The sequence below is a fragment of the Lutjanus erythropterus genome, chromosome 2 (assembly GCF_056507025.1).
Source record: "Lutjanus erythropterus isolate fLutEry1 chromosome 2, fLutEry1.hap2, whole genome shotgun sequence".
NCBI lineage: Eukaryota > Metazoa > Chordata > Actinopteri > Lutjaniformes > Lutjanidae > Lutjanus > Lutjanus erythropterus.
The window spans coordinates 3,138,503-3,162,802 of record NC_139318.1 but is presented as its reverse complement, the minus strand read 5'-3'; the positions used below and the strand labels follow the sequence as shown (position 1 = coordinate 3,162,802).

General features: G+C 39.6%; 1 protein-coding gene and 1 long non-coding RNA gene across 3 annotated transcripts in view; one reads left to right on the top strand and one right to left on the bottom strand.

Annotated features, from left to right (window-relative positions):
* LOC146331012 (uncharacterized) overlaps positions 1-24,300 on the top strand; it is a 150,987-nt gene that overhangs the window by 23,063 nt on the left and 103,624 nt on the right. The gene's annotated exons all lie outside the window — the stretch shown is intronic.
* Positions 1,886-21,960, bottom strand: usp48 (ubiquitin specific peptidase 48). 2 transcript variants are annotated; one of them, XM_084726137.1, is made up of 28 exons: positions 21,846-21,960; positions 21,156-21,293; positions 19,737-19,857; positions 19,413-19,554; positions 17,963-18,090; positions 17,462-17,586; positions 15,763-15,871; positions 14,208-14,341; positions 13,909-13,994; positions 12,253-12,432; positions 11,900-12,037; positions 11,259-11,408; positions 10,670-10,870; positions 10,148-10,259; positions 9,216-9,358; positions 8,771-8,845; positions 8,564-8,688; positions 7,397-7,519; positions 6,801-6,862; positions 6,400-6,510; positions 6,017-6,147; positions 5,176-5,282; positions 4,946-5,053; positions 4,142-4,324; positions 3,710-3,835; positions 3,540-3,588; positions 3,422-3,448; positions 1,886-2,624 (listed from the first exon to the last, which is right to left on the bottom strand). In XM_084726137.1, exons 2-28 carry the CDS (start codon positions 21,287-21,289, stop codon positions 2,602-2,604), a joined length of 3,153 nt encoding a protein of 1,050 aa, XP_084582263.1. In that variant the 5' UTR covers positions 21,290-21,293; positions 21,846-21,960; the 3' UTR covers positions 1,886-2,601. The 2 variants fall into 2 exon arrangements, with proteins under 2 accessions (XP_084582263.1, XP_084582254.1); XM_084726128.1 differs by having other exon boundaries at positions 21,761-21,917.

Here is a 24,300-nt window from a genome sequence, read left to right as displayed (position 1 = left end):
TGCTTTCTAGCCTTGACACAGACTCCTTCTTGATGGCCCTCCGTCGCTTTGTTGCACGAAGAGGCAAGCCAGCTGAGCTACTGTCTGATCAAGGCACTAATTTTAAAGGAGGAGAGAGAGAGCTCCAGGAAGCCTTCCAAGCCTTGCACCCCACCCTCCAGGCTCATCTGGCTAAGCACCAGATCCAGTTTCAGTTCAACCCACCTAGTGCACCTCACTTCGGAGGAGTCTGGGAAAGGGAAGTTAGATCCGTTAAAGCTGCACTGTATACTACCATCCAGTCTCAGCCTGTTCCAGAGGAAGTATTGAGAACAGTACTGATCGAAGTAGAGGGGATTTTGAACTCCAAGCCTCTAGGTTATGTGTCGTCAGATGCAGCAGATGCTGACCCAGTGACCCCCAACTTGCTCCTCATGGGGCGGCTGGATCCCTCACTCCCACAAGTTGTATACGGGGAGACTGAGATGCTGAGCCGACGCCGCTGGAGACATACCCAAGTTTTAGCCGACCAGTTTTGGAAACGTTTCATTCGACACTACCTCCCCTCTCTGCAAACACGCTCTAAGTGGCACAAGGATTCTGCCCAGCTCCAATCTGGAACCATAGTTATGATAGTGGATCCCCAACTGCCAAGAGCACATTGGCCACTTGGCCACATTACTCAAGTTATCCCCGGGCAGGATGGTAGAATCAGAACTGCAGTGGTCCAGGTTAAAGATAAGGCCTACATCAGACCTGTCGCCCGTCTTGTTGCTCTGCCTGCCATCCCGGACACTGACACTGTCTGTCCTTCTTAATGTAACAAATTTGATGAACAAATTTGGGGGCGGCTGTGCTGAAGGACAGCCAGAGCAGAAGTTAATCATTCATTAAGTGGCAGAACTCCGCCCCCTGCTGTCGAAAGGAGGGCCGCTACAGAGTGAGTCAGTGCAGCAGGGAGAAACGTGCTCCACAGTAAGAGAGAGACTGTAACGGGTTATTGTTGTGTATGATGGCGTTGTGAGCCTGAGCCGGCTTGTGTGCGTTCATATTACCAGTAAGTGTGATGTTTATGGTTGTTATGCTCCTCATTTAATGTTATATGTTGATCGTTTAAACGTACGGCTAGCTTGGTAATTGCTAATTATCGTCCGAGCAGCCACGGTCACATGTATATATTATATTAGTTATATACGGATGCTGAGTGTTTTATTTCAGTGTTGTTTACCACTACTGCTCAGGAAGTGAGTACATTTGTTCTGATTATTGTTTTGTTTTCTGTTTCAGAACCACACACTTACACATGCTCATGCTTGTTTATGTATGCTCCCACTGAACGGTCAATAAAGACATTAAAGGGAACATCCGGAGTTTTTGTGCATTCTGACCGATGCCCCCCAGCGGCCACAGTTTATCCATGATCAGCTGAATATACAGTCCCTTTCCAACGCCAGAACAACCAGCATGCACTTACAGTAAAACAATCACAAAGCCTGGATAAGATTAAAATTGTTTTAACTGCACCCCACTAATAAAACACAGTGTGAACTATTAACTATTTAACCATTTATTTCACAAACACACCAGTGTGTCCTGGGGTGATTCCAGACCCCCCCCCCCGCCTATAAAAACACTCCTGAGACTCACATGAGATGATGTCAGTGAGAGTGAGCTGGATATTGAGGAGATCAGTCAAGGTTATCACCAGAGGGCATTTAACCACATTTTGTCCATTGAATGGCACTCTAGAGGATCCTTCATTATGTTTTTGAGCTGCAATGTTCCCATTCAACCATCACTCTAATCTCAATACCAGTGAGTTACTCTTACAAACACTATACCACCAACATCACACTCTATTTGGCATTCAGTTGAATCTAATAATCACGAGTACGTGAGGACAGGGTGCTTTGAAAATAACTTTATTGTCCATAAGAAAGAACAGTGAAAAGAACAGGACATATCACTGCTTGCATTCAGTTTCTCACTTCCAGCTGTTGAGGTTTGCACTGCTGACACATCTGCAGGAATCAGCCTGTATACATACCGTGTAGCTATGTATGTCTAAATGCCACATGGAGTATATGGATATAGATTTGCTGTAGAGGTAATAAATGTTCTAACATTTAAGAGCAGTTATATTTGAATACTTAACAGTTACTCGTGCATTCTTTTGACAAACCTGAAAACTCTGCAGTGAGAACACAAGCTTCCACATGGAAACAAAGAACATACTCTTAAGTTTTCTTCTGCCATAATTTAAAAGAGTCAAAAACAAAGCCCATTTTCTTGAGTAACAGTAGAAGTTCACTGAAGCTGAGCCTCAGAATCAAACAGACCCACCTAGCTTCATCAACCTGTTTCTATCAATCAGACAGAAGCACTATCACAAAGTCCTTCAGAATGATTAGGAAGTTTAAATATCAAAGGCCAGCTAACCTTATGTAGAGAAAAACAGCGGCTTTGCAACAGAGTCACAGTTTATTAAAGAAAGCCTACTCAAAACGTAAAAAAACAAATTAAAGCACTTATTTATATATGGACACTTGACAAATTCAAGCTTTTTTTAAAATTTCCATCTGTTATCCATCCAATTCAAGCATAGCTACAGCACAGCTGTCCTCAGTGCCCGAGAAGCCCAGTGCCTGCAGAGAGGGACACAGTGATTAGATCCAATCACAAACAAAACACTTAACAAAAACAAACAAATACTGAACTGGCCCCCAAAACAGTAAGGAACAAAACTGGTTTAAAGGAGCAGTGTGTGGGATTTAGTGGCGTCTAGCAGTAAGCTTGAAGATGGCAAACTCTGTCTGAATCTCCCCTTCCAAGCTTGTAGGAGAACCTACAGTGGCCATGAAACTTTATACACCATAATTCATATTTTAGGTGATTATATACTAATCAAATAATACATGAAAATATTATATTTAATTTTTTCATATTCTGCTAATAGATCCATTAAATCTTACACACTGAACTTTTAATTTATGAATAATCAAGCATTTGGTCAGTTTTCAGTGCTTGACACAAAACTCAGCTATACAGACAGAGTCTGATCAGTACTCAAAAAGTTATTTAGATTTAATACCAATCCTTAAATATAGGGTAAATTCCTTCACAATAATATTTTTAAAGTATAGACTGGGAATTCTACAGGGTCAGATCCAAAGAACAACATCTCTCATGTGTGTCAGCAATCCAAACAGAATGATGAGGTGAATTCAGTCTGATTATCAGGATAGTCCTGCTCAGCTCAGCTTTACATCACTGTAGTTCCAAGGGGCCCAATCACTGATATCTAAAAGCACTATCAGCCATTTTAGCATCTACATTTTAGTATCTAGTTATTAATTGATTAGATAATTCAGATGTCAACTTCCTATTAGATGCAGAAAAAAAGAAAATCCTTTTCAAGACGGTTGTAGAAAAGCATGCTCACCTTTAAATCCCTCTTCAGGCATTCTCACTGTGAAGGAAGTAGATGACTCCATGTGAGAAAGTACATCATAATTCAGCTTTAATACAAACATGGTGGAGGTGAAGACGATACCACTTACCCTGATAGACATCATCCATTGCAGCATAGTCTGCTATTGGCTCATCAGCCTGTAAGGAAACAATGAAATTCATGTTTTAGGAGTAAAAAGGATAATATGACCTGATGGGAGTCCAGATTTAAGCTGGTTCAGGTTTCTATGCAAAAACAGAGGTAGAAAGTAGGCTGCACCTTAAGACAGATGATGCTTTCCGGAATGACGCCCAGACTGCCCAATGTGGCCGAGTCGTCCGTCAGACTTTTCCCATCAATGGAGAGGTTCTGGTCAAACGGAGCCACAGAGAAGGCGTGCATAATCTACAGAGTCGCAAGAACAGCAGAGTTAGTTGTGTGAATACAGACTACTCATTGGCCTATAGTCTACATTTTTCTTGTATGAGGTGCAGAGTTTTGGAAATATCAGCCATTGAGATGTCTGCCTTCTCTCCAATGTAATGGGACCAAACGACAGTCAGCTTGTGGTGCTCAAAGCACCAAAACTTTGGAAAAATTAAAAACCAGTGTGTCTCAAAATAATCCTCAGACCTTGTTGTGAGCACTTTCATGCAGGCACTACTTTCTTTCTGCAGTCAAATATATTTTTTTGTTGCTTTGAGCTCTCACCTGTATTTTCAACTCTTTCAGCGTCTGATTGGCTGAAACGATGAGAGCTTTCTCTCCTCTGAGTTTCCTGTGCCGGGTGCTTCTCCTGATTCCACCTGGTTTGGTCACGTTGCTCACAGGAGCAGCAGCAGCTGATGCTGCGCCGCTGTCACCCAACTTTAGGCGCTTTGCACCGTCTTCGGACTGAAAGAAAATTATTGGATTATTAGCTGTTAGGTCTGTCAATAGATGACACCTCTATTCCTGAGAACTAGGACAAAACTGTATTATAAGGGGGTTTGATCTTTACTCTTCAGTTATGCTGGAATTAAATATTTCATTAAATGCAGATGTTGATGTCAACTCTATCAGATGGAAAAATCTGAGGGAGTTGAAAAATAAAGCAAACCAATACATTTCATGAATTACATATATTTCACAGATATTTCTGGAATTAGAGTGTTGGTATTGATCATTTATAAGTTTTTCTGGTAAGACATGATTTGTCCCAATTCTCAACAAAAGGTGACCTATATAGTACTATAACCAAAGAAAAGTAGATATTATGGTGAAAGAGAAAAACAACAGCTGCAAGACAACAAGGACTGGTAAAAACATGCTGATAATTTAAATTGTTTTACTCTGATACTGAAAAACAATGTTAAAGGAAATGAACCAACAAGAAAAAGAGAAGCTTTTCCACAAGGTAACATGACCAGTCATGTGATACTTTAAACCAATCACAGACAGTCACATGATGGACTGTCCCTGAAGCCTGCAAAGTGTTTGACTTCATTTACAGCTACATCATGGTGATGGACTTACTTGGCTGAAGTCAGGGTCTCTTTCTCCATCCACCTTTGGATGTTCTTCCTTCTCCTCCTCTGCCTCGGAGCTGCTGGCATTCATTTCTGGAGCAGCTTCCTTTATCATCTGTGCAGGCCAGGGGACAATGTGAAAACTGAGAGTTAGTTAAGACTCAGTGGCTCTCATTTTAGACATGTGGAAAAAAGAAGCTGTCACTGTTTGGAGCTATAATGTCCTTGTTTACATACTCTCTTGTCTTCGATGACTTTGCGGATGTAGATGGTTGCTTGGGTGTACTCTCTGAGGTCCCTCTGCTGCTGGAAAAGGAAGCTCTCTCTGCACTCCCAGCACAGATCTGAAAATCCACATACACACATCAATATAAAAAGAATCAAAGACACTGAGAAGCCAAAATAGGTCAGACTGTAAGGTACGTCCATATAAATGTTAAGCTCCCCCTACATAATGCACTTTATCCAAGTTTTATGATGTCTCTTTAAATCAGACCCACTATTGGACTATGTCAGAACAGCTGACTACAGCTGCCGCCCTCCACAATGGAGCAAGACACTTAAGCCTGAACTTTTTGATACATGGTGGGTGTTAATTTTGACTCCAGAGGTTTCTAGACTTATAAAGGTGGATAATACAGACTTGTGTTGGCATGGTTGTGTGGGAAGGCACTCTGGTGCACTCCCTTTGGCTATGTCCTGCTGTGAAGGCCTTTTCTGGGATGTAGCTAGAGACATACTGTTAAAAATCTTAGAGGTAACTCTATCTTCGGCTTCATGCTTGATGGACATCCAGCCAACTGGCATTAATAGTAGAGCTGCACAAAAGTCATAAAACCCATTGGTTTTAGCCTTAACAGATGACTGAAGGATTTTTTGAGCCTTATAAGGATGGAAGAAGCTGCATCTTACATTGTTATATTTGGACAGGAGAGGGAGTGGCTTATGAGACACAATTATGTAATTCCTGGACTCATAACAGGCAGTGGGTGTTTGATATTCAAAGATCGATTAGAAGTTACTAATGCATCAAAATAAATTGTCAATGTGTAAAGTGAACAAAACCTTGCACTCTTACCAGGCTGAGTTGTGTACTCAGTGGTGGGACCAGTGGGTGTGGTCTGTTTGAAGCAGTGGATGGAGATTGGCTGGTCTACGATGAAGAGTCTGCTGATCACCTCCCACTCGCTGGGCCAGAGCAGAGCTATACTGTGCAGAACAAACAGCACAACATGAGACCACAGCGGTGTCCAGTCACTAATAATAATAACTTGCAACCTGACAAATTCAGTTCAAATCTGCATGTCTTTTTTGATTCACATCTGTATTTTGTGATCACATAACAGCTGAGTAATTTTATTTTTTTCATCCTATCAGTATGATTCTGACGGAAACTATTAATCTGTTATTAATTTAGCAGGTAAAAAGCATCTATTGGTCAATTAAATAAGCAGAACTCACTGTTGTGCATCTCCATTAATCAGGGAGTCGTAGGTGAACATGAAGCCTCCGTGTGGACACAGCAGCAGAGTGTTGCCCACATTAGAAACAGGAGAGGATTTAGTGGGCCTTCTACAAAATGTACACACAGATGGGAGGAACATTAACATTTGAAAGGTCGATAGGCAATTGGACTTTCAGTTATATTGTAACCTTATTAGGGACTGGCCAACCTTAATACAAACTCAGTAAATTACAACTGACTTTAGTCATTAGACACATGACATTCATGCCAAACTCCTCTTTTTACCAACTCCATTTATGGAAGGTGACTCCCAACCTTTGTGCACACAGTCAACCTTTATTTTGGCAGTGTGTCGTTATACACAATAATTCCGTTTTCACTGCTGAAATAAACATACCTGATGAATTTTCTCCACTCATCCACAAAGAAAAGAGGGACTATGTAAAGTACATCCGTGCCCTGGAGAGACAAACAAGAGACTTAACTGTACTCACCAGATAATAGTTTCTTATCACCTATCTTCATATTTATATAATTTCAACTAGATCTGTAAAGATTAAATCAATGAATTGATTATTAAATTAATTACAAACTATTTAATTCAAGATTAATGGGACTTTTTAAATAAAATGTGTGATTTTAGCTTCTCAAAAGTGAGGATTTTCTGGTTTCTTTAGGTTTTTCACAGTAAACTGAATATCTGGGTTGTGAACAAGACAAGACATTTGAGGACATCAACTTGGGCTTTGGAAAACACTTTCTGACATTTTATGGACAAACAACTAGTCGATTAATTAAGAAAGTAATTGGCAAATTAAAAATCACTGTGAATTGATATTAGTGCTGTGATTAACAGTTGTTTCATTATTGAAATATTTCATGATAGCTACTATAAATATTAACTGATTATACACACACACACGGACATTCAATAACTCTACGGGGGTCAAGCGGTTTTTCCATGACTGTGACTGTTTGGTGCTTTGTGTCTACCTGAGGCCACTTGGCAAGTGTTGGCCGGTTCTTCTCGTGGAAGAGGTTGAGCAGTTGGTTCTTCTGATCCAGGGCCATCATCTTACTGACTGCCTCATTGTCCTTTTCTTCCTGCTCTAATGTCTGCACATATAAGAAGGAAAAGTTTCAAGTCCACGACTAACCCAACAGTTCAGTCTAATATGATACACCTACCAAGTGTGACTCACATCTGCCTAAACCATCTCCACTGCAAACCTTCAGCTCACTGCCATCTTGGCTCTCTATTACAGTGAATCAAAGAATACCAACAGGATTAATGCAGCCATTCATGGGGGCACAGCAGTAGTGCTCTGTCGGCAACATAATTAAAATCTAGTGTTGCAGTGGGACTATAAAGTGGGGATGGTGACGCAAGATGTCTGCATACTGTATCTAATTCCAACTTTACACTTACAATTTTAATGCAGGCATAGAGATAATAATGCTTATGTGGGGTTAGGCTGAGCGATATGGCGTAAAAATAATATCTAATTATTCTTGTGCGATTGCACAATATACAATGCATATCTAAATATATACATTTTCTATAAAACAACATACTGTAAATTCTCAAATAGTAAAACATATGACAGAATATGATGCATTACTGTAAACTACCCAACATTATATAACTTAATTTAAATTAGCACAATTTTAAACATCTACAGCAGTAAAACGCAACATACACATGAACATAACAGTAATATTAACCCAAAAACATGAGATATAATAATAAGCACTCACTGCCCAATGAGTAATGCTACATTTACTTTTGACTTTTACTTTTTGTTTGAATAAATGTTGCTATAATAATAACATACTTTTACCTTGGTAAAGTTAAGAATGCAGAGCCTTTACTTTTAGTGAAGTATTTTTAATGTGAGATATCAGTACTTTTGCTTAAGTACTGAAATTAACTTTCATTTTGAGCTCAAGTACACTAATGTGAAGTTTTGTGACCGCATCTTGAATAATTGTGACAGATACATATAAACACTTGGCAAAGTACTGAAAACTGCTTCTGTGGTAATTCCACAGGACCATATATTGCAATGATGACTTGTTCGTGCGCATGCGCGCACACACATACACACATGAATGCACGCACACACGCAAACACACACAGACATGTCGATGTCTACTCACCAGGCACTGCTGACAGGGCTCTTGGTTTTGGGTGAATTCTGGGGCTTTGGGGAAGTACTCCCTCAGCTTGGTCCAAACTTCAGGTGATACCAGCTTCCGTTCAGTCTCAAGAATACTCAGACCCCCTGCAGCAAACAAAAACATGTACAATGTTATTATTAAAGGTATTTGCTGAGATCACTGTAGGTGCTGATAATGAGAAAGTACCATGAGTGCAGACAATGTCTTCATTGAAAGTCTTCATCTCGTCCTCGTTGCCCTCTGAGAGCTCTGGGCCGAACTCTACAATGACAAAAAATCACCAAGATGTTAACACTCACCATCCAGATGTGCTGTTGGTTGAATTTAATACAAGAACCAAAGGATTCCAAACAGACTCAGTGGATGTGAATCACCAAGATTCTCAATGTCAGTTTATAATATAACAAACAAAGATTAAAAACACATTTTCAGTGATTCAGTGTGGCAGTAGGGCTGACAGTGTCAGTTGGTTTGTCCAGCATTTCTGTCCAGACAGAAATATCTGAAGTATTGGATGGATTGTCAAGAATTTGGTGCAGATATCCATGAAGCCCAGAGGCTGTTGCCTGCGCAGAGGCATACAAATGAAGAGGCGTAGAAAGAGAAATAGAACCATATTCATTCCTCTCACCTTTGCTGTTGTTGCTGTGTGGTCCCTGTCCATTGGTCTGGCCGTTGCTGTGTTTGGTTTCGTGTTCATCCTCCTCCAGTTGATCCAAAGCCAACTGCCTCCAGCTACGCAGAGATGCTTTACCCACCCAGTAGCCCTCACCACTGAGGAACACAAACACAGTGATAAATACCCATGATTACATTAGATAGTGATTATGTGCTGGCCCCTTGAGGACTTAGATTTTCTGTAATTGAGGAACTGCATTGTTTTCTGAAGTACCACTAATTAACTTGTAATCTTTTGTCATTTCAGACATGGAATTAGAGCTGCAACAATTTATCAATTATTAATCGATTATAAAATTAATCATTCTTAAATGTGCTCCATAAATGTGAATATTTTCATTTTTTTTATTCCTCTAGAAAACTACACTAAATATCACTGGGTCCTGAACAAAAAAAGACATTTGATGACATCATCTTAGGCTTTGGGAAACACTAATCAACATTTTCTGACATTTTACAGACCAAACAACTATTAATTGAGAAAATACTCGACCGACTTATCAAATGAAAATAATCGTTAGTTGCAGCCCCACATTGAACACACACACACACACATACACATACACACACACACACACACACACTCTCTCTCTCTCTTCATAAAAGGGAGGAAGGCTGACAGAGAAGGATAAAAAAACATGTATTTAATGTCTCCCCTTCTCTGTGTCACCTTGTGCAACAGTTGCAGCCTTAATGTTAGCCTGCACTCAACGCACACTTGTTGTGTGTTGAAAGTGATACAGAAAGGCTAATAAATCGACAGTAAATTGCTGTCAGATTAGCGTGACTGACAGATGTTATTAAAATATAATTTGAGCTAAACTAACTGATGCACAACTCTACAATTTATTAACTTGGCACTTATCCAGGTTATAGTGTGTTTACCTGAGCGTGCGTTTGACCAGGTTGGAGACTTCTTTGTAGTCTTCATTGAGCTGGTTCTTCAGCCGCAGTACCCTGCATCGCTGCCCGACACAGTCTCTACATAGAGAGGAGCCTGAAAACACACAGAAAAATGGCTTATGTAAAAAAGGAGAAGACAAATATTGTGTTTTTTAGGAACAGTTAGAATTAGAAACATCTCTAGAGAGTGACATGTACTTTGAGTACACTGCTGACAGAACATCAAGCATCATTTTTTTCACCGATAAAGGGATTTAGAGGCTCTGATAAAAGAGCTGGAGAGACTTTGGATAGAACACAGCAAGTCAAGTGTGGTGTCAGTTATGTGCTCCAGAAAATGCAGGCATAATGTTCTATTATATTCCAAAATATACAGGCTTAATTACAGGCTCACGTTTTTAGAATATTAAACTTATCACTGTGATACATATGTCTGAGTAAATATTGGAATAGAAGCACTAAATCTTTTGAGACCCCACACCCGCTGTCCTCTGTGTGACTCACTGTCAAGTCTGGGCCCTCCACTGTAGCGCTCGTACAGGAGCTGGGCAGCTTGGAGGGACACCCTCTTGGACTCTCCCACCTTGTCTGGGTGCAGTTTGCCGTGAGAACACAAGAAGAGGGAGTTGTCGATTTCTTTTGTGGCAGTGGAATCATCCAGCCACTTCTTCAACCAGTCCAGGGGGATGAACTCATACGGTTCGCCTGAAGAGGGAAAGCAGAGACACACATCAAACATAAAGAGACACAGGACAACTGAGTTTAATTTATTAGATCCAGGTTTATTCTGCAATGACAACTGTCTCTCTGTATATTATTCCTCTTATATCTATATATAAACACATGGTAAGTATTGAAATTGTGTGGAATCAATATCAACCAATATTTGCTTTTCACAAATCAGGATGTTGTACTAGCAGAATTACAACAGACAGGGGAGCTGTTGTACAAGTTAAGCCACCCAGTTACTTTGACTGTTCCTTTCTCAAACTGCCTGTTGTGTTAGTGTGTTTTCTATTGAAAGTCACATCAAACATGTAGACTGTGTTTCTGTTATGTGGACTGTGGGTGATTAGGGAATGTTTTTACCGACCGTCTCTTGCGGGTAAAAGCTCGTAGAGCTCCTTCACCTCCTCATGCTTGGCTTTGCCCTTATCCACGCTCTGTTTTCTCATGTCTGCCATCTCACTGCACCACTCCTCAAACTTATGATTGTCTTGGTCCACCAACCTCTGAAGGAAGGCTGGCAGCAGGGACAGAAGGAAAACAAATCATAACACATGGTGACAGGGACCAGACTATATTTTTACTATTAAAATACGTTTCTCAAATAGAGCTGCAACTAATGATTATTTTCATTATCGATTAATCTGGTGATAATTTTCTCGATTTACTGCAGTCGTTTGGTCCATAAAATGGACTGTCCACAACCCAAAGATATTCAGTTTACTGTCATAGGGGACTAAAGAAATCTGAAAATATTACATTTGAGAAGCTGAAAATCAGAAACTTTTTTCCTTAAAAACTGTCTCAAAACCACCAATCCATCATCAACTTACTTAATGATTAATTAGTTGACAACTGATCAATTAATCGACTAATTCTTGCAGCTCTATTATGAGGGCATGTCTTAACTCCTTGATGCAAACAAAGACAGAACCAGAGACTATCGCTGCTTCCTTGTCTGACTGCCATCTTTGTTTGTGAAAAGTTAGTTCAAATTCTGCTCCTCACCTGGCACCTCGACGTTGGTCCTGGAGGACTCTGAGTGCTCCTCTTCCTGGACCTTGTACACCAGCATGTAGGCATTTCTGGAGCAGTGGTAGCCTTTACTGCACTTTGGCTTTCGTGCCTGGGACTTCACTGTCTCAGCTGAAGACCAAGAACACCAGCAGAGTGTATACATTTAGAGACATGGCCCTCTTGGTGACAACACATTTTCAACACATGAACGTCTTGACTGTAGTGGAAAATGTCATCTTACAGCTTACAAATGATAGTATGAGTGAACAATAAGAGCATAAAACTACATAAGGTATCTACAGATTTCAAAAAGGTGAAACTAGTCTTCATTTATTACTACTCACCAATGTCCTCCTCAATGCCGAGCTGCAGCTTCTTGCCTTCCATCTTCTCAATTTCCTCATCATTAAATTTGTACCAGTCACCTGTACGAGCGTCTTTCACGTGGGCAATGTAGTGGCCTGAGTAGGCACTGATGCCCCGATGGATCAGCACTGCACTCAGCTCATAAACACATTTCTGGTCTGCAGAGAAAGAAATCAGTCCAAACATGCAAAAATGTCAGCACGTTTCCTTCCCAAAAAATCATTAACTAAAAATGCCTCATACCAAGGGAGCCTGCTGTAACACTGTTGACCATATTTTCCCTGAGCGCAATTGAAAATTTCACACTTTCGAAATTCAAAAAGACTAGGTCTTTGTCCTTTAAGAGCTAAAAAGAGTAGTGTGTGTGTGTGTGTGTGTGTGTGTGTGTGTGTGTGTGTGTGTGTGTGTGTGTTAGAGGTAAGATCTTAAGCCCAAGCCCGAGTCCGACCCGGCCTAAAATGTCAATCATTACGTTCGGGTCGGGTCGGGCCGGGCTTCTCTCTCGCTGACTTTTTTTTTATTTAATAAATATATGTTTGTAAAAATGTATACTAAAACGATGTGTGGATACTAAACTAAGGAATACTTGTTATAAAATAAATAATTTGGATAAAACAGAGAAGGTGCTGTTAGGTAATTGTTATTTAACTACTAAACAGGAGCCGCAGAGCCAGAGCATGCTCTGCGCACGTGAACGCTGCCCTCTTAATAATCTTCCCCTCCGCAAGTCCGCATCTATTTTGACCTGGTATCCCCGATATGGAGCAGCAAGAAGTCAAGGATAAACTAAAGACAGGGGAACTGAGAAGGCAAATAGCACCGGTAAGAGTGAGGTGTGGAAAAGCTTCAAATTGATTGCTGAAAATGCTACAGAAACTTGCGTTGGCTTCGCTGAATGTAGTCAATGTGGCGCTTTGCTTTCATACGAGAGCAAAAAGACTGGCACCTCGACGCTGAGCAGGCATTTAAACAGCTGTACTGGCAAAAGTGATGATCGTGAGTAGTTTTGGCCACGAGAGACCGTGGTCCGCAAAAAAACAGAAGTCACCTCATCACAACACGTACTGTACTAAACTCTTGCAATGACAATTCAAAGAACTCCTTCCTGTCTCCGTCTATTATCCACCCGTCATTGTTCTTCTTTGTCTCTCTGCCTCTCTCTCTCTCTCTTAAAGTGCCGCGCTAGATTCTTAAGGACGTACTTCTGCTGTGGTTTATGGCCCAATTTTCAACCCGTCAAAATGACGGACGGCCTTAAATTTTTCCCGTCAACTCTTAAAAAAATCTGTCAATGATGGAAAATTGTCGGTTAATGTAACCTCTGCAGACACAGAAATATAAAAGATGTAAATGTTTATACAGTCTTGTTTAACTTAGATTTCGTTACAAAAGACAGGCTTTAATTTGTTATCATAAATCACCCCTCCTCCCGAGTCCTCACAAATAAAATATGAAATTTTGGGTTTGCTTCGGGCTCGGGCCTGCAAATCAAGTTAATTGGTCGGGCTCGGGCTGGGTCAGGCTTTAATACCCGCGGGCCTGGGTCGGGTCGGGCTGGATTTTTTAGGCCCGATCTTACCTCTAGTGTGTGTGTGTGTGTGTGTGTGTGTGTCAGAAATTCACACTGCTAATACCTTGTTTTCCTTCCAAGAAAGGCCCCATGTCGAGCTGCTCTGGAAAACTGATAAAGGTGTTAAGCTTCTTCTTGTGGCCTGTTTGTCTGGAGAAGACAACACAGTTTAGTAAAACCTTTGTTCTCATGAGCACTGATAGCATCAGGGTTTAATCCAGTACTTGAACTAAAATCAGCTAAATAAACAGTTTTTTATCAGTTGTGATATCAAAATGCACATGTAACAATAATATTTAATAAGAGAATATATTGTCTATCAAACTTTTATTTAACACAAGGCAGTAAAAAGTGAATGCTGACCTATCAAAGACAAAGCGCATGAGCTGCAGGTTGAGGGTTGGAGGAAGACTGTGCAGTCTGATCCTTCGGGTGGCGCTCTGTTTACTCTGACAGTTCTCACAGAAGTAGCGGTTCTCCCCATCCAGTTTCTCCTCCTGCAAGATGGAGGGCGAGGGTTACCATTGTGAAAACAACTCACACACCTCAAGACATTTTCAGAGAATTATTTATCTTTGGGATTTCAAACTGTGCAGGTGTGAACCAAGTTAATGTTATTCTGGGTTTTGTGTGGCACAATTTTTGTGACTGTGACACATTTTTGCTGTTTCTAAGAGCCATTTTCTTTCAATGCATTTCACTCCACTGTTTTTCATACACACATTAGGATTTATTTGCTGCACTGCCCCACACCCCATTGCACAGAAGCCTGAAGTGAGATTGTGATTATATTTCAATTAATCATGCTGCCTGACTGATCAACATAACTCTTAAGCAAAATATCTCCCCACGTTCATAACAATTACACTATTTCTTCACACTGATCTGTTCTACAGCATACTTTCTAGAGACACTGATGTGTTTGTGTGTATGTGGACTTATGTTTTATGTGTCCTACATTGCTTTCTTCTCCCCTTCCTTGTGCTATCAAGTATTGATACTGCACTCAACATTACACAATACACTCATTCAAAATCTGATTTACTGGAGTAGATGTTAAGACATTTAGCATCAGTGGCATTCAGGTAGGGGTACAACGGATCAAAAAACTTTCATTGAGCGGTTCGGATTGTATCACGGTTTTGAGTCACGGATCGGATCATTTTTCAGATCAGCAAAAAAGAAAAAAGTGGTGGGATTAGGGTAAAATTATTTTAAAAATGCACTTGTGTTTGATCTTTATCTGTCTGTAATTATGACCATAGTTATGTAATGTAATGATAATGATAATAGTAATGATAATAGTAATAATATTAAAAACTTCAAACTTATATAGTGCTGTACTATGTATATACTATACATATATTAGATCATTATACACTGTACAGTATAATACACAACTACGTTCTGTAGTCTGGCTCAATGTCCCGCCTACAGCACAGCACATCTGATTGGTTAGAAGTCATGATCAATCAGCAGACACACTGTGTCACAGACGGGGTGAGACAGAGCTGCACCGGTGAGCAGAGAGGAGCTGTGTAGAAGTTAAGACAGCTGATATCACCAAAGTTTCAATGAACATCACAGTTTTATGATCTGTTTCTTTGGTGATAGCATAGTTACATCAGTGAAAAAAGTTATGGTCTGGATTTCACTCGAGGAGATGTGACGGCTATTAAATCAGTCGCTCTTCACAGAGATGAGCTGCACACAGTAGCGTCTGTCCTGTCTGTCCACTGCAGCTCTGCATTGAGATGTCGGGTATTATAACTTATACAAAAGTAACAGTGACAGTAAAATTATGATGCTCACATGTGGTCCGCGGATCACACGCGTGCCGAACCTTACAGGACGATCTGTACGGAACACGGTTCAACTGCAATCCGTTGCACCCCTACATTCAGGGAATGAAAGCTACCTTGAGGAACTCTGTGACACACTCGGTGAGGTTCTTGTGGCCCTGGATGTTCAGCTCCAGCTCGTAGAATCGGGACGGCAGCGCAGAAGATCGCCCACACTGGTTACAGCTGGAGAAACAACCAAATCAAGATAACATATTCCACCACAACATAGAAAATGGCTTTTTTAAATTGGTTGATAGAATAATTTTATAACCTGAACTTCCATTTTTCTGTCTTATCACTTACACTCATTCCAGCTACTCTCATTAAAATCCAGTCAGACTGTATGCCTCTGCATGATTCTGGTCCCTATCCAAATTACATAACCTTTACCTTCACTAAACCAAGCCTTATAAAAATACCTGGCATCTAGCTTGCTCCAACAAAAAGACTTCTATCTACTTCAAGAATGTGAAATAAATGGCTGTTAAAACTAATCTCACCTCTGACTGGCACAACATCTGATAGCAGAATTACACAACCAGACAGTGTGACTTTTTAAAAAATGTCCTTCAGAGAGAAGAACAACACATCTCCCAGAGTAACAGGAAAACTTCCCTCATATGTTCCTGTATTCCATATTATAGCATTCTCTGACATGTACAAGTCAAATATATGACACAGTCTTATTTTTATGTGAAGATGGAAAGGTCAGCCTATTCAACTGTCCCTGTTATAAACCCGTGCCTAACATCTCATTCACAACTGAGCTTAGCTTGTATTTATGTGAGGCTGCCAAGGTGACATATTAAGGCTTAATTTATATTCAGCAAAGAGAGTTGTGCAGCAAGTCATGTGACATAATGTGAAGAAAACATAAAGCCAGTACATTTTGTGCATCTGCAGATGTTGACACCTGATATTATCTGTAAAGTTAGACATAGTCATGCAATAGACGGGACATGACTGAAATAAACCTGGATGTGGAAATTAATTGCCGAATATTTTGATAGTCGATTAATCAGGTTGAGTCAATTTTTTCTCTAATTCAAGCTTCTTAAATGTGAATATTTTCTGGTTTCTTTATTTATTTATGTACAGTAAACTGAGTATCTTTAAGTTTTGGGCAAAACAGGACATTTGAGGGTGTCTTCTTGAGGTTTCTGCAACACTGATTGACATTTTTCATTATTTGACATCTTCTTAATTGAGAAAATAATCAACATTTTAATCAACTATGAAAATAATCGTTAGCTGATGGCCTGGTAGCTCAGTTCGCAGAGCATTTGCCGCATGGCTGTAAGTCCTCTGCAGCAGCCATGGCTTCAACTCCTGCCTATGGCCCTTTGCTGCATGTCATTCTTCCATACCCCCTTTTCTGTCATATCTTCAGCTGTCCTCTCAAATAAAGGCACCAAAAAATTAAAAAAATAAATAAATAAAAATAATAGTTCTTTACGGCCCTAAATGCTCTGAAAACATCCTTCCAGAGCGGTGTTTCCTTCACCTGTCTGACAAGCCATAGTTATCCTTTTATCTCCTGTCTACTAATGGGACATAGTGGCCACCTACCCATCCTCTCCATTCTTCATTCCATTAAGCTGAATATAAAATGTCCTAATCTACCTTAACATCACAGTCTTTGAGGCCTGTTGTAGCACATACCTAACGAAATGTAAATCCTCTCATTTTGAGGAGTTCTGATGGGTAATAGGAGCATATGACACTTTTTCACATTAGTATAAAGTGTCAGGTTTAAGTACTGAGTGGTCTTACACAGTGACATAGGAGAACTGTCCACAGAACTGCCGCTGGATGACATTCTGCAGGTTGGTGCTCTTCTGCTTGGACAGTGTGTCTTCCAATAGGGACAGGAAGAGCTTCGAAAACTCCTGGGCATCCTGAAAATGGAAGGTTTGAATTCAATGCACTGTGAACAAGCAAAGTGTCCAATTCCTAACCACTATTAAACATGCTAGACCTCCCATTCTGTGCTAATTCTGCTGTTAAATCCTCTTACTAATTAAGAGTTAGTTCATCGTCTAGTTGATCTCCTAAAAATTTCTAAACAAAAACACTCTATGATCAGTCAGTTCTTTGACAGTTGGGCTCTGATACCTTCTGATGGCTGACCATCAGAATGCCGACCATCTACATATTGAGGTGATACAATATACAACTATACAGAAAGCCAAGCGAGAAAATCAAAATTCTAACTGTGAAAGCATCCCTGTATTTGTAAATTAAAGTTATAATAGGTTTCATATAGTGATTTACCTGCTGCTGCCCTGTGTCCAGGCCCAGTGCTTTGACCAGTCCCGAAGGGTCAATGTACTTTCTGTTGCTGTTCTGCAGGAGTGCAAACAGATACTGCAGGTGCTCACAGATGGACTGAGGCTCATAGTCTGAAAACAACAGAGATATCTGTATGAGAGAATGAAATGCTTTCATCATAAGAAATGGTAAAAAAAAACACAGAGAAATCAAAGTACGAGTTTGCAGTGTCATGCTAGAATACTGGCCAATATGTGAGTGGGCCTTCACTTCTGTCACATCATTATAGACAACAAAACCTCGAAACTGCCAATTCCTATGTGTAAACAAGTTAATTAAAGATAATCAACATTGTGATATTTAGTTTACAGTTATTAACTCCAACCAGACAGTAAATATGGCTCTGTTAATTTGTTTGTCTCCAAATTTGATCAAGAACTCGTGAATGGATTACATTTTGTGAAGAGACAGACCTTTGGCACAAAGCACAACTACATCAAGTTGGCAGTGGGACAGATTTTAGATTTACTGGTTTACAAAATAATTCTAATCAAATGAACAAGTCTTATCTAAATGGATGTTGATTCTTGAGGTATAACATCTGGTTAGACATTTGTTATGAACAATCTAATAAATATTATATTCATTTGAACAATCAATGTTATTCCATTCTGGTACATTAACTAGTTGAAGTGCATGCACAAAGAAGTGAAAATACTTTACAAAATCTGTCTTAAACATACTGATTTAAAGGAACAATTCACCCTAAAATTTGTTCATCTAGACAGTTCTGGAGATTTTGGCTGTAGAGATATCTGCCTTCTCTCCCCATATAATGGAATTAAAGACACTCAGTGTGTCTTTCCAGAAATCATAATCCATATACTTAAGATGACAGACCTTGTTGTAAGCAGTTTAATGTAAAAAAAAATAATAATAAATAAATAATTATTTCTACCAAACTATGCCCACCAATAGTATCACATGTGGAGGGAAATGTGCATCTTGCTCATGGAGAAGCTGCTTGTGACAGTGCTGGATCTGAACTTTAGTGGTGTCCTCAGCTGAACTGTAACCTCTTGTCTGTGAGAAGATGCGTGCTTCCCTCTGCATGGTGATATGATTGGCGGGTGTAGTTTGATAGAAAGAAAATAATTCCTACATGTAACAACTCACAACAAAGTCTGTGGATTATCTTGAGTAACCAGGTCATGATTTCTGGAAAGAGACACTGCCGTTGACTTTTTCACATGAAGTTTTCAGTGTCTTGAGCACCGCAAGCAGAGTGCTATCTAGTCTCATTATACTGAGGAGAAGGCAGACATCTCTACTATCAATTTCTCCAAAACTGTGCAACTCACACTGAAACTATCCAGATGGATAAATAGGGGAGAGCTGCCAACCAAGAAAACACCATAACGAAACATTCACTGTATTTAGTCTTCAGTTATACCAGACTCAGTGTTGTGTTCCTGTGCACGGGAATTGTGGCACTGATAGAGACTCCTACGCAGTTCCAGGTTGTGGAACCACACTTGCAGGAATGTGTTGACGTAACATGTTGCACCCAGGTTGGTCAGACCAACAAATGTGTTCTGGAAGGGAGCAGAGATATACAGAGAGACAAAGGATCAGTTGTCATTTGAGACATCATTGCATCTCTGAGCTTCTCATAATTTCTCAAAGTTTAGTAATCAACCCACAACAAATGTGAGAACTGAGGAGAAAAGACAGGGGAGCAGCAATTTCAAGTATGTGTGGCCACTTAAAGAAATACCTTGTCTCGACGCTCTGAATTTGGGTCGTCAATGTTGTGGAAAGCATTTTCATCAATTTCTCCAAGCCATGCCTGTTCACCAATACCCACAAGACAGTTGGGATTCCCTTTGCAATTCCTCCTGCAAAACCAAGACATGATCATTAACCTTACTGTTCCATGGTAATGTCTAAACTGGATCCCTCTATTGTGTGGAGGCAAAAGTCATGCCAAACTGTAAAAATCTTAAAGTTTACTGTTCTTCTTCTTTGATTTGGCTCAATCCTTGAATGAGATTTTTTTTCAAAATAAGAAGTTCAAATATCTCAACAATTTGTTTGTTGCTCACAATAGAACTGAAGCAAATTGATCGTATTTCAACACATCTGTGCAAGAGATAAAGTACAATTGTCCACAATTAACACAATAACCACTTGCACATGGCCTCTTGATCAAATCTGAAGAGCTGATTCTCAGTAAAATTGTCAAACTCTTCACAACTTCCAAACATTCTTCTCTCATATACATCTCTCATATGTATACGTATATTCCATAAATATCTATGACATGGAATGTTTTTAAGTCTACTAAATGGGCAAATGACCTGCAAGGTAGTAGTAATAAACCAAGCATCACATGGATGTCATTTTGTGACAAATATGCTGTTCACTGTATATGACTTAACAGGAAAGCTTAGAGACATTTTTCTCTTCACTGTACATGCAACACATTGCTACACAAATACATTTACTGTATACATACAAATGTGCATATTTGTACATTATTGTACAGTACTGACTTTTCCCAGTAAATTTTTTGTCTACTGTTAAAATCTGTATCTAAAAAGCTCAGTGGCAAATTTACTGACAGAATAACTGGGTTCTGAAGCATATATGAAATGTTTTGGGTGAATTGCGACCTTTTGCAGATATCAATTGCACTTACATTTTAGAGAATGTTCAGACTGTTACAAAACAGAAGCCAAAGCAATTGAGGAAAAACTGTAATGGTCTTCTGCATACATAGCTACACACCCTTTGCAATGAGCATTTTATGTGCAATTAGGTGCTACAGAGCAAGATTAAAATTCAGTAACGTTTCAGTTGTATGAATTATTGCCCACTGTGATGCCTCCTGTATATTCTACATCCTGTATATTAGAGATATTTGCTGGTATGACGAATTTAAGAGTGGGTCTTCACGACCTTTCATACTAATAAGTATTCAGAGCTTCCCTGCATGCTATGAAGGTTTGTCTACAAGCAGGGAAAGATATCATAATTTTAATGCGCATTAAGCAACTCTCTGAGGATCTCTTGTCGTTAAGCCCTTGCCTTTTAAATCTTATTTAACATCTGCTACGGGTGTTTTTTTACTAGCACATGCAAGCACGTCAGAAGCATGTTGTGCAGAAATGTTAATATTGTGGATTAACGTTACCTGCAGGCTCCTCTCTTGCAGGCCGGGAGATTGACGCGATATGCTAAGTCGATGTGCTCCTGCCTGATGTCTTCTGGTTTCACCGTTTCCACCCAACGCCAAGCCGCTTTCTCCAGCTGTAAGCGGGGCGCCATGATCCTACGATGTAACGTTTACCACACAGTCAGATATAGAGTCCAAAAAAGTAACAATGCAGTGGCAACAGTGTTTTCAGGAATGCTAGCATAGCCGGCTAACAGTGGCTAAACAAGTTCCTGCAGGTCATAGTTAGCCTACCGTTAGCTACGTGCTGCTATTTAACCTAGCCGGCTAATATTAGCTTAGTAGTTCCATTACTGCACTATTGCGTTTAAAAAATGAGCAAACTACACCACATATCGCAACAATACATAGCGTACTAAAATACAAGAAATCCCGACAAAGACTATTTGCAGGGTTACGTCAGGAGTAAGGACTATCCTCGTGCTAATGTTAGCTAGCTAGCTAGCTAAAATGGAGCTAGCCCGACCGGCAGCGTTAGCAAGTAATTTTCCTGCAATTTCCATTTAACGCTACCTGACGCTAACGTAACGACTTTATTGTGTTAAGGTCAAATATTCTCGAACCTTTCATGCGTGCAGCTGCTTCACCAAAATATTTTATGTATTTTCACATTTTATTCACGGTTTATTTTAGATTTAGCGCCCTTACGTCAGTTTATAAATAAATTATTTCTCCGCTCAAAATCAACACGACGTCAAGGAATGACGTAGGCGACGTCTCTTTGTTGTGACTGGAGGGAGGAACGAATAAACGCGGAGCCTTCACGGGCCTCTTTGTCCTAATTAACATAAGTGGCACTTCATGGCGTTGCTTTCTGTGGTCCTCCAAACAAAAATATAATTTATTTTGCCAGATGTGTTATACAATGAATAGATTATATTTGCTTTTCCTTTATTTTCGTTCAAAGTGTCATTTAGGTCTATCCATGCCTTAAGATTCAGTAATGTCAACACTAGCCTACCTTTGTCTGTAGTATGGAGGACCAAACCTGACTGAGTTGAAGATGAAACATAAATGTAACATTTAAATACATTTAAAATATTAAAATAAAAACAATTATTTAAAAGAATTAACAGACACATATAAATAAAGTAAAAGTTCACTGGTGTTTCCAGGAAGGCTAACATAGCCAGCTAATGGGGCCTAAACAAGCTCTTGCAGATCATAGCTTGGTTAAGGATTATGAAGCAACCTACCTTTAGCTAAGTGCTGCTGTACTAACAATTTATTCATGGTTTATCATGCATTTGTTGCCCTTATGTCAGTTTATAAATATATGTTTTCCACCTAAAGATTATCTCTCCATAGAAAGAACAGGCTCCACAACATTAACTTGTATGGAGAACAGGCCTTTGTGAGTGATGCCCTTGAAAATCTAAACATATCTTTGTAATGTTTTTCATTTTTTGTAAAATAGTGTGATAGTATCCATCCACCCATCCATCCATCCATCCACCTCTCTCAAACTCAGTGGCCAAGCCTCATGAACATTATGGTTGATCTCACTAGGCTGGATGTAAATGTAAGATTAAATAAATGTATCTGCTTGTTATTACATAATTGCCTCTGCATTCAATTATTGTTTTTAACAACTTAAATCTACTACAAGGAGTTTTAAACTGGTTATGCAACAGTCTCAATTTTATACTGATCCTTCTCTATGACCTACATAAGCAAATGAGACCATTTTATTGGCTGTTTCTATACTTATCCTCAGTGGCTGCCACCTGCTCAAATTCTATGTGAAATCAGATGAAATGTGTTTATATTTTTCCAGACAAAGTTACAGTGAGTGGTATATTAGCCGGTTAAATGGAGTCAGGAGGAGAATTTTATTTTGATAATTATTATTAATGATAATTGTTATTATTATTGATGACCATATTGTGGATATTATGGTGTGAACACTAGCTTAGTTGCCTACAGGGGGCTTCAAAATCAACACAATATGAAAGTTCCTTGGAAAAGCTTTAATAATCAATGAGTACCTCTGAAAGCTGTCTAGGAAAAACAATGGCAAGCAGACATTCAAATGTACAACTTTTTGCAGTTATTAAAAAAAGGACTATAAACAGTAGTTTAAATCAACATAGATATAAGGGATGTTTGAGTTTGTGTACCCTGCAAGCAAGGTTTCAAATCCACAATATATATTTGCTTATAAATGAAATGGCTCAGCTGTTATTCACATTACCAGCTACAACCGCTCGGCTAGAGTGCCACTGCTGGAAACAGATATGATACTGAAACACTATCTACCATATACTGAAATCCAGTGGCTGGGCACCTGCAGTGCATGGATTACAAAATAGCATTGCATTCTGCAGTTTATGAAGTTTTCTATAACCCAGTTTACAACTGTATTGCACAAATGATCTTCTTTGCGAACTCTCACAGGCCACATAAAATGACATGCAGGGCCAGATTTGGCCTCCAGGCCTTGAGTTTGACACGCATGATCTGGATGGACAGACAGACAGACAGACAGGTAGATAGATAGATAGATAGATAGATAGATAGATAGATAGATAGATAGATAGATAGATAGATAGATAGAGTTTATTTTAAATCCTGGTTAATTAATCCTGGTTAAAATAATGTTGTCTAAGTCTGAACAAAAGCAAACTCATGATGTTTCAAAAACCTGTTTTGTTTATGCCCTGCTTTGCTCTCACATGTTGTCTGTCGTCTAATGATGCACTGTGTACATCCTACTGTGCATCTCTGCATTAGCTGCTGATATGTAATCAGCTTAGCTGTGCTATCAATACCTACTGCTGAGGGACTGCAGCATTGCATATCATTAGGACTGCTGAGGTGAAGCGTAACCTTGTGGAGTGTTGAAACATTTGAAATTCACATCATGTCCTTTTCAAGATTTTAGTGGAAGGCCAAAATGTTGAAGCAAATGTGAAACTGTTTGCTCATTTAAAACTTGTGACTGCACATGTCAGCATATGTGCAAGGATGGTAAACACCTGTGACGACTGCAGAAACCAAGGAACATACTCACGCAAATGGTCTATCATTACATAACTGCATTATTAGAGAGAGTTTGTTGGTTGAGCCAGTAGCTATATGGTTTGGTGATGTAATCATTATT